General features: G+C 42.3%; 2 protein-coding genes across 2 annotated transcripts; both read left to right on the top strand.

The window, feature by feature from the left end:
* The first annotated feature begins 1,885 nt into the window (after positions 1 to 1,885).
* On the top strand, positions 1,886 to 10,727 carry LOC107191380 (kinesin-like protein KIF12). Its single transcript, XM_015580409.1, has 15 exons — positions 1,886 to 2,091; positions 6,326 to 6,418; positions 6,526 to 6,604; positions 6,702 to 6,914; positions 7,410 to 7,547; positions 7,638 to 7,779; positions 7,973 to 8,067; positions 8,144 to 8,285; positions 8,675 to 8,793; positions 8,875 to 8,979; positions 9,053 to 9,182; positions 9,293 to 9,518; positions 9,582 to 9,720; positions 9,845 to 10,059; positions 10,364 to 10,727. The coding sequence occupies exons 1-15, from the start codon at positions 1,886 to 1,888 to the stop codon at positions 10,725 to 10,727; spliced, it is 2,406 nt and encodes an 801-aa protein (XP_015435895.1).
* Positions 10,728 to 12,308: 1,581 nt separating this feature from the next.
* Positions 12,309 to 16,832, top strand: LOC107191330 (ubiquitin-like modifier-activating enzyme 1). Its single transcript, XM_015580338.1, has 2 exons — positions 12,309 to 12,969; positions 13,868 to 16,832. Exons 1-2 carry the CDS (start codon positions 12,603 to 12,605, stop codon positions 16,648 to 16,650), a joined length of 3,150 nt encoding a protein of 1,049 aa, XP_015435824.1. The 5' UTR covers positions 12,309 to 12,602; the 3' UTR covers positions 16,651 to 16,832.
* Positions 16,833 to 17,848: the final 1,016 nt, after the last annotated feature.

Here is a 17,848-nt window from a genome sequence, read left to right on the forward strand (position 1 = left end):
GATCGGGTTAGGTTAGAAATCATCCGTTTGAAAGGATCGACCGATGAACGTGTGGAGAGACGATCGGGCGATGGGACACTTTTGAACGATCCATGAGAATTTCGAATGTAAGTGGTACCACACGGAGTGTAATTATCTAAAACAATCAATAAAATTCCACTGTACTTCCTTGCTACTGTGTGTTCCTTTTTTTTATTGCTACTATTATTATATTTCTGGTATCGAAGAAACGGTGATAGAAAGCGAGGGAGAACAGCGAAGAGCATTTCGATCGTTAAACGTGCAACAATCTCTTTATCCGCTCGTTAATTTCTAGCTCGTTCGCCGATCGAGGAGAGGAAAAAACGAGTCCATGACGTTTTTTTTTTTTCTCAAGCAGAGTACCTGGAACGATTTTACCGTTGATCTTGTATTGGGCTTTCACTTTCAAAATCGCGGCGGGACCACATGTTTACGTTTATTGTTGTAAAAAGGGAAAGGTGCGAAATGAAAGGTGTAAATGTGAACTGACCGGAACGAAGTCGCGGAAAATAACACCGTGTCCTGCGATCTACATAAGTGATTCTGGTTTAAATACGTGAAAATCGTCTCGGAAATTTTATACACCCGAAATACCAGTACGAACATTTGACCCGAGAAACGATTTAATTAAAATCCCTCTTCTATACAGAGTGGACTGTTCGGTCGAAATTTTGTTCGGTAATATAACATAATTCAATGAGAGCTTTAAGATAATAGTGTCCGCTAAAAGATGGGCGTAAAAGAATTATAGGTTTATGTATGAACAACAAATTGAAGGTGACCTTGAAAACATTGGGGTATAATAGGATTGACAAAAGATACGGTACAGAGACGAATTCGGAAAGCATCGTAACAAATAATTGTTCTTTTTTCTAAACCAAAGAAACATTAAGGAAATATAATTTACCTTAATTAAAACTATGTTGAAAATGGTGTGTCCATCAGCTGCCATACACTCGAGTGAACGGTCAAGAAACGACTGCTCAGTTCTATTTATGACGTACAATAATCTTATACCTATATAGTTACCTTACGAAAATAGTTTTATTTATGACAGTAGAATAATCGAAGCTGATCACGTTTCCAATGGTCCACCTTGTAGGTATACATATACTGTTAACTTCATTACGAACTTTTAGTCAGGTGGTGTGCACGTCCACGAGAAAACGAGAAGAAACGATGTCGAAATTACGCGGATCTTTCAATTAATTCGACCATTGTTCCTTTTTATAAATGGTGTACATCTATCGGTCATAAGCAAGAATTTCTATTGGAATCATAATTAGTCAGCGGCCAGAACTTTCGCTTCAATTATACACGACGAACGCGTGATTATCATCGGCCAGAGACCTCCTCTCGTTCTCGGCAAGCGAACGCTGTTAATTAACCCAAGCCTGTGTTGTATGAATCGGAGAAAGATAAAGATTAAAAAGAAGGACTTTCACTATTGTACCGCCCGGAAAATTCACCGATTTCACGCCGATCCTAATACATAGGTTCCGTGTGAACGGTCCCGGATGGGGCCGCACGGAAACATCGTGGAACGATGAACAGATCGGCGAAATTAACGAGTTTTCGTATTATATCGTTTAAAGGTAGAGTTGGACACAATTTTATTCAAATCATACATATAGAAATGGCAGTATCTAACGTCGTTTTTCGGACCTTTAAAAACAGTTAATATGGCTAAATAATCGTCTGACAGGTGTGTACTCGTTGAAGAAAAAATATGATTTCATTAGAAAAATTGAAATCGACCCGTAGATCGATTAAAAATGGCGATGAACTGTTTTAACTTTTATTCGTTATTCGAAATTTTTTATCCAGATAATGAATTTGCCCATCTCTGCTTGAAGGTTGACGAATGGTGCTTGTGAAAAATCCGTCGCCCCCTCAGAGCGAGAACACCCAACGGGAAAATGCGAAGAAGGACAAGAAACGGGGCCGCGTGGCGTCGCGCGGCAATAGTCCGTCGGATGGGATCGTGTCCAGAGGAAATAGTCCAGGGAAACGCAGCTCCAGTCTCAAGAGGGTAGTCAAGAGCAGTTTGTTGCAGTCTCGGGGTAGCGAGTTAGTATTCATCGACAATACATCATAAATAGACCACAAATTGTTATACTAATTCCCGATTTTGAAAGACTATTTTCACCGAACCCACCATCAATGGAAATATTGTCTCACCAATTACAGGATTCGTTAATCCTCTATTGTAACTCAATTTTTCATCCTAATAATTGGTGCACCCATTCCTTTCGGACTAACTAATTATTTTAAGGGTGAGAGTCGCCTACTTGTTCGACATTCTGCTTCGATAATTGATGTCGGGACCACCTAACGGAATATCAATATTCCCGACGCCATTTCACGTTAATTGCGAGTGCAAACACCCGTTTACGAAGATAACATCGATCTATCTAAATATTTCCGCGAGAAAAGTAACACCGTGCCCGAAACAATCAATCCCATTACTCCCGTCAACTGACATAGATTGTACGTCAATATTCCGCCGATGTCGTACTACTGCTCAATTTATGAATATTCCAAGTACACCAATCCACTATGCAATATCGTGTAATATTGTCGCGATGAATTTCGAATCAACTCTTATCGACTCTCGACGTTCTTCGCCCGATAATGAAAAACACACAAGACAAGGAGAGTCGGTTCGATTCCCTAGAAACGTCTTTGTATTTATTGTATTAGAAGCAAAAATTTCAAAGGGATACAAAACGTACATACCCGTAAGCGAGGAAAAATATCGATCGTCAGAAAGTAACCACCGGTATCGTAAGCTTAAATTATTCAAATAATACACAGGAAAAGTAGAAAATTGTTTTGGATGGCCAGGCTACCTAAATCGCGCGTAAAAGAGACTTGCCGTTCGTCGAACGCGGGGGGGGGGGGGTTTTATTTCGACAGACAAGTAAAGGGAGAATATCGTTTCGTGCGAAATGGCCACCGAGATCCAGGCCACCGATAAGTTTGTCATTAGTCGAAGATGACTCGACCTCTCTATTGGAAGTCCCATTTTCTGGGGAGGGGAGACGATCGTGTGAACTCGCCCATCGCCTCCCCCGCGGCACGTGCGGTTCTATGTACATACGTACATACTACATACTCGGTGGCGGACGTTGATAGACACATACGTCGTGGGTTGTGACACATTCTGATGCGGTGTATCGATTGCGGGACCTTGCTTGGGCCGCTCGTGTCTCTGGTCTGTCGGTCAATATCGCGATGATCGGTAACGTGCACCTACGTTATGAGATCTCAACGTTCAGACACGTGGAATAGATACACAGTGCATTCGCCATTAATGCACGCGATAACTCACTCCCCTATCGAGTCCCGACCCTTTCTCTCGAGCGCCAAGAGACCACTATTGAACATTAGACAGACTTACCGAGGAGAGGATTGATTGGATGGTTTTTTCAGTCATCTTCGATACAGTTATGTCCCTATCTGGTTACAACGTGTGTTGGCTCTTGCACGAACACAGTCAATTTCGAAAAACCTAACCTAATATGTGTACTTATCCACCGTTACACCAAATGTCCATAAGAAAAGAGCATTTAATTATGCATCGTAATTGTGGGAACAGGGAAAACGAAACATTCCGACGGTTGCACGGCAGCAAATTGCGGAATAAGAGGACTCGATAAAGGCACGATGCACGAAGGAAACGACGAAGTAGAGTGATGTTCTTTTTGCACGGCACACGTAGCCCGTTATCGTGTTAACATTGTCGGACGATTTTTATCAGTTCCTCCCCGTTGTAGTTTCGATATCAATTAACGAGTCGAATTACGAGAGCGTCTGGGTTCGTCGACGGACAAAAAAAGAGCATCTTGCGATACGTCATCACTGTCCGAGAATTGGCGGAACGCCTGGATAATTGCCGGAAAAGAAACGGCAAACGGAGAATCTTTTACGAGGGACAGATGACTCACGTGTGGACGGTCGATAAAGAAAATTGTTGATTCCCGAGAACCGGTATGGGCCTAGGACACAGCCACAGGGCAATCGTATTTCCAAATCGACAATCGAAACTCTTTCGTCCTCCATATATTCGCGTAATCACGTGACGTATAGAGGATGTCACGTTTAAACATAACCTTTCCACGTGAATATTCCTTAACCCTTAGAGTACGGACCCATAGCAAAATCTCCAAATATTCGTTTCATCGATGTATAAAAAGTTCGGTAAATGTGCTTACCGATGGGTCACCGGTGACCCAGTCATAGGAACGCGAAAGTTAATTGTGAAAACATGAAAAATATTTGGAAACTTTGAGAAAAAAACAACGTCTGCATCAGTCTGCATGATACTGATCACTTAATACCATTCAAATTACGTAAAAAAGATATTCGGTGAATGGGGTCACACTTGAACTTGTGGGTCACCCTGTATATGCACAGCCAGCCATGCAATTTTCATTAATTCATTAAAAAAACATCAAAACGATTTATATATTTGCATTTATTACCATATCAACACTGCGTGGCGAAACAAAGAACGTTATATTCCGTTTTATCCCCAGTTCGTAGTATTCGAAGGTCAAGGGGAAAGCGTATCGGCGTAATGCGCGCGAAAATGGAATTGCCATCGGCATTCAAGGAAAAAAAATGTCTCTTCCGAATGATTTCGCGTATAATATAACATCGTGAACATTTTCTCAATCCCTGAAACGAGTACATATAATTCCAAAAGAATATCACGTCGATACATCTTCGTCGATTGTCGCTGGGCGGTTGTGACGTTTTATTAACAATTATGACGTTAGCTTTAATACAATTATGTTAAAGCTTTTAACATAATTGTTATTCCCGACGAGCAACGACAACCCTTTTCTTTCCTCGGTGGCGCAGTTTGAAGTGACCACTCGGAGCAACACAACTATACAGGGTGTCATCGAAGATTTTCACCTTCACCGAACACCATGAAATTGATAGTGCACAACGCACACGTTGGAGGTACAATAGATTTAAACACGTGGACACGCAACACCACTGGAAAAATAGTTGAACAGGCGTTGGTAGGCTGCTTCCGGCGTTCATCAAAGTGCAACAACCGGCACTGACCCCTTCCGCTTCGAGGGGTGGGACAATTCTAAAGCTGCGTCTACGTTATATACCATAACACATTATATGTATAGCAAAATTATAATTACTTGTTGGAAAAACAGAAAGAAAAATGTTATATAACACGATGTTACATACCATTTTTTGTGTCATATAGCATGTTATATGTTATACACATAATGGTATGTGTAACATCATTATTAATCCTCGGATGACAAACACGTAGAAAGGGGAGCCGGGTCATTTTTGACCCATATAAAAATCTCGTGTAAAAGTTTTATCAAAAGTTTTGGCCTGTGTTTTAGCGTAGGCTTAAAGTATGGGTCACGAGAGACCTAAATTCATTATCCAAAGGTTAATAATGACGTGAAATGTTAGACAAACTTGTTATATACTTGCCCGAAACGTATATAATCTTGTAACAAGTGAATGAAAACATGTTGTATAGCAAGATTCCACAACAATTTGTTATACATATAACACTGTTTTACTACATAGTGTAGACGTAGCTTTACCCGCGCCGTGTTTCGCACCGTTGAATAAGCGATTGGCCGTTAACGAGGGAAATCGTTCGGTAATTGCGGAAACCCGTGCCGAGTACTTGTAGATTTCGACGATCCGATTAGGAATTAATCCTTCTTCGACGTTGATAACCTTGATCTCGAGGTGCACAAAGAATTAAAGGCCACTGATATTCTCAACCCTTGTATGTATCCTCACGAGTAAACTCGGCCTCCACTAAGGGAAAAAACAGGAGAAGGACCTCCCACCACTTGATAAATTTATTTCGAATACTGAAATAAATGAATAAATGGTATTTTGAAGAATACCCGAGGGTTCATGAGAAGTTCGTGCGCGTTTCCAACAAGGCAGCGAATCGGACACAGATGGCTCAGCGAACGGAGCCCCGATGAATCATTGACTAGGGCCGCGAACGATTTTTCACGATTAACCCCCCCTCCCTATGTATCGAGGGAAATCGAAATCATAAATGAAGCCCGGTCAAACACGCGAGTTAGCCCGATTGATTGAACCTTTTGCATTATTATGAGACCGTGATAGGGGGTCAATCATGGAACAGACAGACAGTTGCTCCGATTTGAAAGTGTATGGTTGGTCGTGACAGAATAAAATGCCCCGTAGGGGTGGTAATGGAAAATCGTCAGTTCTGTTTGGTCCCTTGGTTGGAACTGCGTGTTAATCCGTTTAATTGCGCTCGCAGGACTGGTAGCATCGAGAGGCTGGTGGACGGTGACAAGAGGGTGATCGCCACGAAACACTTACTTCCAGAGAACAATATAAATGTCGTCGTCAGGTGATCAAATCTACGAATTTTTTCAGAACATATCCGTTTAGTTCACCAGTAGGTGTATCGATGAACAACGGACTCTATTATTCCAATAACGTGTCTTCGTTTCTCAGGGTTCGTCCACTTAGCGGTAGGGAAGTCAAGGCGGGCGATGACATGGCGGTACAATTTCCCGGAGACGGACAGATATACGTAAGTGAGTTCCGTGTGTAAAGTTGTTCTTTTTTCTTCTCTTTCTTTTTCTTTCTGATTATCATCGAGTGGGGGTCCACTTGTGTCTTGTACACAGTGCGAAGGAACTCCAACGATCGGGGACAAGAAGGGTAAATTATTTTCGTACAATGTCGTCTTCGAGCCCACTGCCACGCAAGAGGACATTCTGCAGTTCTCAGGTGTTAAGAAGCTCATCGAAATGGCGGTGGAGGGGTTCAACTGTACCGCGTTCTGCTACGGGCAGACTGGCAGCGGGAAATCTCACACTCTCACGGGACCTCCGGGGATGGTGAGCCGAAATTCGCGATACCTAGGAACATTACCACCTGGAAGCTTGAACCAGAAATCCCCTACACTTTAGGTTTCTAAGCGTTTAGGGCGTAAACGTTGTTTCACTCGAGACTGAACACTTTCACGTGTGTTCAACCGGGAAGTTCGAGACCGTAGAGCCCGAGGAATAATGCATTACAACAAGCCGGTCGTATCGAAGGCCGTCATAAAAGTAACGTTGGAATGGTTAATGCTTGATCGACACGCGTAGATAAGATAATGTCAGAGTAGCAGTCGACGATTGCACAATACCGTATTTGCACGCAAAGTTTTTGTGGCACACGAAAACAAACACAGGATTATCGGTGTAGAAAGGAAATCAATCGGACCCTACTTGTCTCATATTTTATCACGAACCTCTTGACCCAAACACCTCGAATACGTCCCGTCACGATGAATTCTAGATATCGAAAGAAATTATTAATCGATGATACTTCGAACCAATCCTCTCCAGTTCGAAAGGATGAATTCTTACTCGGAGGACAATGGCCTGGTCTTCCGGTCTTTCGTCTACCTGTTCAAGCTGCTGCAGGAACGGCGGGAGTGCAACTTTGTGTTGAGAGCCTCTTTTCTAGAGATATACAACGAGAAGGTGAGCTTATAAAACCCAGATCGAATTAACTGGCTGGATCACACAGTGAGGGTGGCTGGTCCGCGTTTCACAGGACTCATTTCACCGCAGGTAATAGATCTCTTGAATCCCGGGACGTCGAGGAAACCGCTGATGGTCCGATGGAGCAAAAAAACCCGAGGCTTCTTCGTCGAGAATCTTTTCACCGTCGAGTGTGAAGAGCTTGATGACCTTCTCGCTGTTCTCGAAGAAGGTAGCCAGCCGTGATCGATTATCACCTTTCGCCGCGTCTATTTAGACAGATGGGCTTTCACCCCCCCCCCCCACCCCCAGTCATGATCTAGGTCACCAACAGATGCCTTCTTTTCGAACTCTAAAATTTTCGTATCAAACGTTTTTTCCAAACACTTCATCCTTCTATATATATTAGATGAATTTCTGTTCAGGGATGAGAAACAGATCTGTCGGCGCGCACAATATGAACGATCACTCCAGCCGAAGTCACAGCATTCTTACCGTTAATATCACGTCCGAGCAACAAGTAAGTGGCCTCTCGATCGTATGTGTACGTTTCGTGTTGTTAAGAAATAGTCTGTTTACCGATTAACGTCCCGCAGATGGACAACAGCGTGTTCATCTCGAGACAGGGGAAAATCAATTTCGTCGATTTGGCCGGCAGCGAGATGACGAAGAAGACGCAGAGCGAGGGTAAAACCTTAGAAGAGGCGAACAACATCAACAAGAGTCTGATGGTTCTAGGTAGGGTAGTTTGGAAAAATTGTATAAACACTGTTACAGTCCTATGTATATCTATGTATACCTATGTATCGTTACGGGCATTCGAATGTGTAAACTTTACCGGAAATTGAATTACCCTCGATGTTATGACTCCCGAAGACTTCAATTATGCAAAAGAGCATCGTGGCGAGATCGATCGTCTCAGCCGTTCACCGGCGTATCGAAAGAGCACTAGTTTTTCCTTTCCCCCCTCCCACCTTGCCCGCAACGTTAATGTCTTCGGTGGTAATCGATAAGCGGACTGTGAGGGGTAAAGCGAGTCGCATGGAATACCGATTAAAGTTTAGCTACAAAGAAACGAACTAACTTGTTTCAAAGTCCGAGTTTTTCTTTTTTTCACCCCCGCACAGGCTACTGCATATCCTCTCTGAGCGATGGGAAACGAAAGGGTGGTCACATACCCTATCGGGACAGCAAGCTGACCAAACTTCTCGCCGATAGTTTAGCGGGAAACGGCGTGACGTTGATGGTGAATACATTGTCATTTCATACGATCGCTTTTTCCACATAACACGTAATTTCATTACGTTAGGAGGGATTTTTCTTTTAGATCGCATGTGTCTCGCCAGCACGATCGAACGGTAGTGAGACGTTAAACACGTTGAGGTACGCGGCGAGGGTGAAGAAAATTCGAACCAAACCGATCGTGGTGATGGTGAGAGATTACGAAATATTACTCGACAATCACGAATCGAATATTATTATTCAGGTCCCTTATTATTGTTCAGGACCCTCGAGAAGCGTTGATTTTAAGCTTGAAACGCGAGGTGGGAGCTCTTCAGACCGAAAACGAGCATCTCAGGGCGGCTCTTCATCTGAACGGCGACGATCAGAATGTGGTCCGAAGCGAGTCCAAAGGTATGACTGTAACAGAGACATTCTGTAAATATGTATAAGAGAGGAGGATAGTTCTCTGACGCATACTTGAGATAGAAAATCTGTACTTGTTCCGTTGATAATTTACACAGCCGAGAGGAAAATTCCGTTAACACCGCCGGTGGTAGATCTGGACAAGCTGTCCGAAATGGAACGACCGGAACTCAGCCAGCTGATACACGCGTACATCACCGAGAACGAGGCGCTTCGTCGCGAGAACGCCGAACTGTATGCCACCAGGGAGCAAGTAATACGGGACCAGGAGCTCGTATGCAGGGAGAATGAACGGCTACTGAAGAAATTGGAAGATGTGAACTCGTAAGTATGACAGACTCCGCGACAGGTGATATTTCATTAATCCCGTAGGGTTTGTTACCGCAGAGTGTGCTGTCGTTCGCCGATCATACCAGCAAGACCGACGTATTCCGCGGAGATGCTGAACGACACCACCAACGAGGATGCACCGGGCGCGACCAATGTCTGGACGAATCCAAACGTGGAACCGATGCCCCTTTCGAGCGTACGTAGAAATATGGACATTCGATTCTTTTGCCGCTTGGAAAACGTTTTTCTGGTTACCACGTTATAAAGGAGAGACGTCAACTTATATAGACGCAATTAAAGATTGGTCTTTGTGTTTATAGGATATGATCAGGCGTGGACTGTACAGATCAGCGAGCAACATGCCGGAGAAAATTCAAAAGGAACTGGACAAACGACGTATCGTCGGTAGCTACAATAACATAGCCGAAGCATACAAGGACAAGAGCCAGCATCGACGTCACAATTCCTGGGACAACGGAAACGGTGTAATGAGAATGAGTCCGGATCAAACGATGTCACCGATACACGTTGATCAGTAAGTGATACCCATCCCCTGTCACTTACCCTGTAACAGTGACATCTAAGAACACGTATTATCACAAAGCCACCGAAAATATCCGCAAACCCTTTCGAACAAAAGAATATAGCACACACATTGTAGACGAGGAGTTCAGCTAGCGTGGCTCGTGGTAAATTCGGTTTATCGAATTTTACTTGCTGAAATGTATTCTTGGAACGATCGAGGACATCGGCGGTCCTCTGTCTGCAATGTGCCGTGTCATATTGAAAGGGGACGTTGAATATTCTATGGGATTTATTGGAGGAACCCGTGGTCACAGGCATATGAAGACGAAGACGCGTCGCACCTCGACAGTACCCGAGGAAAGAAGACCGTCGGAGACCAACGAGCTTCTAGGTGAACCGGTCCAACCGACCGATCATTTCAACGAATCCCCGGACTCGATCCTCAGCGGTTCACTGGAGATGGCGAACTCCGCCCCGGACACGGCGGAATCGGAGGCGCCGACCGCGCCGTTTCCACCGGTATCGCACACCTCATCGCCGTTCGGGACTCCGGAACCTGATGGGACGACCGCGATTCGTTCGATGCATTTCCAGGGGAACGCCAAGGGAAAGGAGGATGAAACCTCGGAAAGGGCATTCGGTAGTCCTGTCCCTATAGACGAAGACAAACCCCTTTGAACACGTCTCGAAATTGAATACCATAGTCAAGAATACTTTACCAATGTGTCAGACCTGGGCTACATCTCAACCCGGCCGGTTGAAGATTTTTAATTGTCGAATAATAAAATTGATAGAGCTGGTCTGCTATCGTATCGATTGCTTGAGAAATTTGTAGTCTTACAGTTGGCTCAGGCTCAAAAAGTCGTTTAAAGTTGTTTGTATTTTGTAGAATATTAACTAATGACCTTTGAAAGTGAATCGAATTTCTCGTGACTTACCGTAAGTTGCTGCATATGTTTTTGCGTTCGTTCATTTCTATCTCACTTCGAAACAGAACTCGTAACGCAGTTTGTTTTTTATACTTTAGTTACAAGTATTTCTTAAGGAAATCAACGTCTGCGTTTTTGTATTTAATGGCAGACAGAATTCCCGTAGTCATGTACTCAAACTGAAAAAGCAATATAAGTTTATTTTGAAAGATATATGTAAATGAAAATTTCGAAAGGTGGCGGGAGGCAAATCTATAATTTGTTTTTGAAGTAACGTCTCAACAATATCGTGTTTTTAAAGTGGCAGAACGTGTAGCGTTTAGTAGAGAAATTATTTCCATGTAGATACTAATAACTGTGTGTGAGGCATAGGCGTGAATTCAAACGGTCATGGTCAAGCATCGAATTCTACCTCTGAATAAATAGTTTCAATCATTAGACCGAAACGGTGTGGATCGACATATGTGCAATAAAGTATATATTTGGTTGTTTATCCTGTTGAATTTTTTTTGTACACCTATCCGTGTCCGTGTCCTGAAATGTTTCGAATCCCGTCATTAGCATCGCCAAAGATAACGTGGGACGATTGAAAAGGAAATGTTTGGAACAAATGTAATGGACAAAAGACTGTCACTCATGCACACCGATAAGAAAACTATAAAAAGACAATGTCACCCATTGTGCTCGTTATCGATGCGACCCGAACGATTCTGCAACTGCGTGCCAATAATTTGCCGGCGACACGTGCATAATTCATCAGATAAGCACCTTGCCACGTCAGATAAGCAGGGACGAAAAAGTTATAGATTATAGACGTTCCTGCTTGAGAATAATACCTGTTATAGATGGCGTTCCGACAAGCTTTTACAGCATTTACTAACTAGAAACTAGGACCAACTACAACATCGGACTTGTATTACGCATTGGTCAAAGTCATTTCAACCTATGCGGCCCATACGGTCTCGCAGCCAATCATCACTTTTTACTCGCGACCTCCGTGATTTCATTCGTTTGTTTCACGAGCCAATGAATGGCGGATCTTTGAACGGAAAATTCATGATGTAACGTTAACCAACACTGTCGAAACATGGAAACAAAGAAACAATGCGGAAGAAAATTTTATCCTGGAAATGCTCGAGCCCCATCTCTTTCCTGTTTTTCTCGTCGAATACCGTTTCAAGAATATCAACACAAGAAACTGATTCGGGTGTAAGGGAAAAAGATACGCCACTGGTGATCACATAACGTACGTGGGTCTCGCTGTTTTACCGATTGCGCGAATCCTCATCCCCACTTTATCGTAAAAGCATCCAGCACACGATATCGTGATTGCCGCTGGTGGGACTGCTAGAGACTAGAGAGTAGCAACAGAGCGGATGAAAGAACGAGAATCATTCTTGGATGGACAGTGGTATCGCGATAAAGTACAGTCACGGTCCAGATAGGGTAGACTGGAAGCGAGGAAGAGGAGAGAGGAGCGGTGAGAAAGAGGGAGAGAGAGCGAGAGCGGGCGCGTGCGGCAAAGTCGGTGTGGCGTGCGGTGAAGTTTACTGGCTTTATTAAAGTGTAGTCGGACGGGTTGAAAAACAATCGACGGACATAATAAGGCGCCCCGTGAAGTCCGATGTCTAGTGCTGAGGTGGTGGAAAGCTCCGTTGACCCCCCAGCCAAGAAGCGACGCGTTGCTGCCACCACGGGAGGAGCCGACGACTCGACGACGATCACAGACATGGCGAAAAATGGCTCTACGTCTCGGGCTCCCGCCGAAATTGATGAGGGTCTCTACTCCAGGCAGCTCTATGTTCTTGGTCATGATGCGATGCGTCGTATGGCATCCTCCGATGTTCTGATTTCTGGCCTGGGTGGTCTCGGCGTTGAAATCGCGAAGAACGTCATCCTCGGCGGCGTTAAGTCCGTTACCTTACACGATGACGCGTTGTGCCAGATCTCCGATCTCGGCTCGCAGTTCTACCTCAAAGAGGCAGATATAGGTGAGCGCCCTAAACCGCGATTCACGGACACATATCTATGAACGCCATTAACAGTCATGATTCTGGCGGCTTCACATCGATATTTTTGTCTCTGATCAATTCTAATGGAATGATATAATTTGTCTTTGTTGTTATAAAAAAAGGTTTCTGGGCTTCTGTGCCCTGTGGAATAGAAATGTATGATGCATCGATTATATAAATTTATCTACAATATTGTAAGAAATTGTACGATACCAAGCATACACTGATAACTTTAAATAATTCTTTTTTTTTTTTTTTTTTTTTCCCAAAAAAAAAGAGTTGACACACTTGTATGTTTTTAGTTGTAGCAATTACAAAATGAGCCAGGAATATGTGCAAGTCCTGAGCTTTTTGTTTGTATAAGAACCCTTATTAAATATTAAATACAAGTAAACAACATTAATATAAATGATATATTTCAGAGATTGAATTGTTATTATCAGTTCATAAATGTAATGCTCAATAATATTTTTCATAACAGGAATTCAGTGGTGGTTATATATAAAATAATATTCCATTCATACAATGCAATAGTTGGATACCACGATTACAAAATGATTCATCTTTTTTGCCAGGAAAGTCATCATTATATTTTCAATACTCCATTTTATTTCAATATTTCCTTTTTATTTCCTTGGAATATTCTACTGCACAGTTGGTACAAGAGGAATATAAGTAATTTGAGGTTACCACTTTTATGTGCACATGTTTTGAAAACAATGAATGTGTTCAGTTTCGCAGTTTTCTATTCATTTAAACAAATAAACCATCGGGATACGCATAGCCTAATTATAATTAATTGAGAAAAATTCTTAATAACAACACCACACATGCTGCCTTAAATATTAGAACTAATATTTTACTGTTTCATTTTCAGGTAAAAATCGAGCTGCTGCCTGTTGCCAACGCTTATCCGAGCTAAACAATTATGTTCCCACTCGTCATCACAGTGGCCCTCTGACCGATTGTTACATTAAAAAATTCAAGGTTGTTGTATTAACCGAAACTTCACAGGATGAACAGCTTCGTATCTCTGAAATTACTCATGCAAACGATATAGCACTTATTATAGCAGATACCAGAGGCTTATTTTCTCAAGTTTTCTGTGATTTTGGGAATTCGTTCACTGTAGTTGATACTACGGGTGAACCACCCGTAAGTGCAATGGTTGCTAGTATTTCACAAGATGTTGAAGGTGTTGTCACATGCTTAGATGATACACGTCATGGCATGGAGGATGGGGACTATGTCACATTTTCTGAAATACAAGGAATGATAGAACTAAATGGTTGTGATCCAATCAAGATCAAGGTCCTTGGTCCTTATACTTTCAGTATTGGAGACACATCTAAATATTCCGAGTATATACGTGGTGGTATAGTAACTCAAGTTAAGATGCCAAAGATCCTGCGTTTCGCTCCTCTGAAAGATGCCATGAAGAAGCCTGAATTCCAGATTATAGATTTTGGGAAATTTGATTATCCAGAGCAGATACATTTAGCTTTTACGGTGTTGCACCGTTACAAAGAAACAAAAGGGAAATTACCTAGACCATGGAATCAGGAGGATGCGAATGAGTTCTTAGCTTTAGCTAAAACAATGAAACAGGAAGTAAGCAGTGAAACAGAAATCAATGAAGATCTGTTGGAAATATTTGGAAAGATATCTTCTGGTAACTTATGTCCAATGAATGCTACCATTGGAGGAATTGTAGCTCAGGAAGTGATGAAGGCTTGTTCTGGAAAGTTTCATCCCATATATCAGTGGCTATACTTTGATGCTATTGAATGTTTACCTGTAGATCGGTCTGAGCTTACAGAGGAAGATTGTTGTCCTACTGGATCCCGTTATGATTCTCAAACCGCCATCTTTGGTCGCAAATTCCACGCCAAGATTGCCAACTTGAAATACTTTGTTGTAGGAGCAGGAGCGATTGGTTGTGAATTGCTGAAAAACTTTGCCATGTTGGGTGTTGGTGCTCAAAACGGTTGTGTCACAGTCACTGATATGGATTTGATAGAGAAGTCAAACTTGAATAGACAGTTCTTATTCAGGCCATCTGATGTTCAACAATCTAAATCATCAACAGCGGCTAGAGTTATCAAAGGTATGAATCCAGATATGAAAGTGATTGCTCATGAAAACAGAGTTTGCCCAGAAACAGAGAAAATATATAACGATGAATTTTTCGAGGTCCTGGATGGAGTGGCGAACGCTTTAGATAACGTTAATGCTCGTATTTATATGGATCGTCGTTGTGTATATTATAGAAAACCTCTCTTGGAATCTGGTACACTAGGTACAAAAGGCAATACTCAGGTTGTTGTTCCATTCTTAACAGAATCTTACAGTTCGTCTCAAGACCCTCCAGAGAAGAGTATACCAATCTGCACGTTAAAGAATTTCCCGAATGCTATAGAGCATACTCTACAGTGGGCTAGAGATAACTTCGAAGGTTTATTCCGTCAGGCCGCAGAGAATGCCGCTCAACATATCTCTGATCCACAGTTTGTCGAGAGAACGCTGAAACTTCCTGGAGTACAACCGTTAGAAGTACTAGAATCTGTTAAAACAGCACTGGTTGACGAGAGACCAAAAACATTTGCCGACTGTATCGCATGGGCTCGTTGTCATTGGCAAGAACAATATAGTAATCAGATTAGACAGCTTCTGTTTAACTTCCCACCCGATCAAGTAACTTCGAGTGGCCAGCCGTTCTGGTCCGGGCCAAAGAGGTGCCCCGAACCGCTCTCGTTCAATGTTAACGATCCACTGCATTTAGACTATATTGTGGCTGCTGCTAACTTGAAAGCAAAAGTCTATGGAATCCCTATAAACAGAAACCGAGAAGAAATCGCTCGGATTGCGAGCACTGTAAAAGTACCAGACTTTACACCAAAGTCCGGAGTGAAGATTGCTGAGACAGATTCGCAGGTTCAGGTATCTAATGGTAGTGGCAACATAGACCACGAAAGACTGAATCAATTACAAGAAGAACTGCCAAAAGTTGACGATCTCAATGGTTTAGTGATCTATCCTCAGGAATTCGAGAAAGATGACGACACAAACTTCCACATAGACTTCATTGTGGCTGCTTCAAATCTCCGCGCTACAAATTACAAAATCCCACCGGCTGACAGGCATAAGAGCAAACTGATCGCTGGTAAAATCATACCGGCTATCGCTACTACTACTTCCGTCGTGGCTGGTCTAGTATGTCTCGAATTAATCAAGTTGACCCGCGGCGTCAGGGACCTGTCTATCTACAAGAATGGCTTCGTCAATCTAGCTTTGCCATTCTTCGGCTTCTCGGAACCTATTGCTGCTCCGAAACTGAAATACTACGACACAGAGTGGACCCTGTGGGATCGATTCGAAGTAAAGGGAGAACTAACACTGAAGGAGTTCTTGGATTACTTCAAGGAGCATCACAATCTAGAGGTCACTATGTTGTCACAGGGTGTTTGCATGCTTTACTCATTCTTTATGGCCAAGCCTAAATGTCAAGAACGCATGGGTCTTCTGATGTCGGAAGTAGTCAAGAAAGTATCGAAGAAAAAGTTGGAACCGCATGTACGTGCCCTGGTATTCGAACTCTGCTGTAACGATTCGGACGGTAACGATGTGGAAGTTCCATATGTTCGTTACACCTTGCCGTAAAGCTCGTTGATGTCGCCGGTTAATGAGAGATGTCTACTTAACTGACTTAGCCGTAGTAATTTCTACAAATTTCTATTTTACAATACGGTACAGGAGAATATTAATCTTCGTCTATCTAAGGCTCTCGAAGTAAAGATTCATTTTTATCGTCGATGCTTCGTAGCATTTCATAGAAAGCGATCGCGGGATCCACTGAGTTCATCTTACTATGATCTCCCCTTTTGCAGAAAATCGACTTTGAGGCTGTTAATGTTTATTTTTTACTTCTTTTTTGGTTATTGCTCCTGTGATTCTTTCATTTGTTCGATAACTCTGTAAATTCGTTGCTAGAATATACTTTTGCCTTTCGATCAGCAATGTTTCTCGAGGAAAAAAAAACATAATAAACGACTAGAAATAAATAATTCGAATTGTCGGTTGTCGGTAAAGGGATAAACGGATAAAGAATTTCTACGGCATAGTCCGTACTAATAATGTTTCCGAGGTGTTATTTGAAAAGAGATCGACTAAGACGATAAATATACTGCTAAAGAGTTTAGTCCACACTGGGTCATAAAGGGAATTGTCATGGTAAGAATTTTGTTAGGGTTCACCCCCTTCACGACTTTTATGTATAAAATCGAATGTAAATTACTGAATGATAACTCAATGATAACTCAATGATAACTCAATGATAACTCAATGATCCTTAGACGAATAATAATAGCACATTAATATAATATAGACCATAGATTAACGTGAAAATAACGAACGCAAACTATATCTTGCCTTCGTCGAATTTTCCTTTCTTATCCCTTTTATGGTTACTTTACGGTCACTTTACGGTCAGGGGCGTGCGAGCGAAAGAGGAAAACCACGAATCACGATTTCATTTTTTTCCTCCCCATCCATTTTTGTCCTTAATATTCTCTTTGCTCTCAAACTCTATATATTTTTAAACTTTACATATTCGATGGGTTATCAGCGATCTTGATTTGTCCGCTTTATTTCTCGAACACCGTACGAACTATTGGCTAAGGCTGTTTGTTGTTACGAAAAAAATGCTGCATTTAAATTTGTAAGAACACGATTTTGGAGAAAGCTTAAAAAAAAAGAAAGAAAATTGCATACTTTAGACCAAGGAATACAAAAATATAAAAAGGAAGATATTTTGTTAATTTTAGGATAATGCGGATATTTATTGTATTATTTTATCGAT

Source organism: Dufourea novaeangliae, unplaced genomic scaffold (genome assembly GCF_001272555.1).
Source record: "Dufourea novaeangliae isolate 0120121106 unplaced genomic scaffold, ASM127255v1 scaffold246, whole genome shotgun sequence".
In the NCBI taxonomy this organism is placed as follows: domain Eukaryota; kingdom Metazoa; phylum Arthropoda; class Insecta; order Hymenoptera; family Halictidae; genus Dufourea; species Dufourea novaeangliae.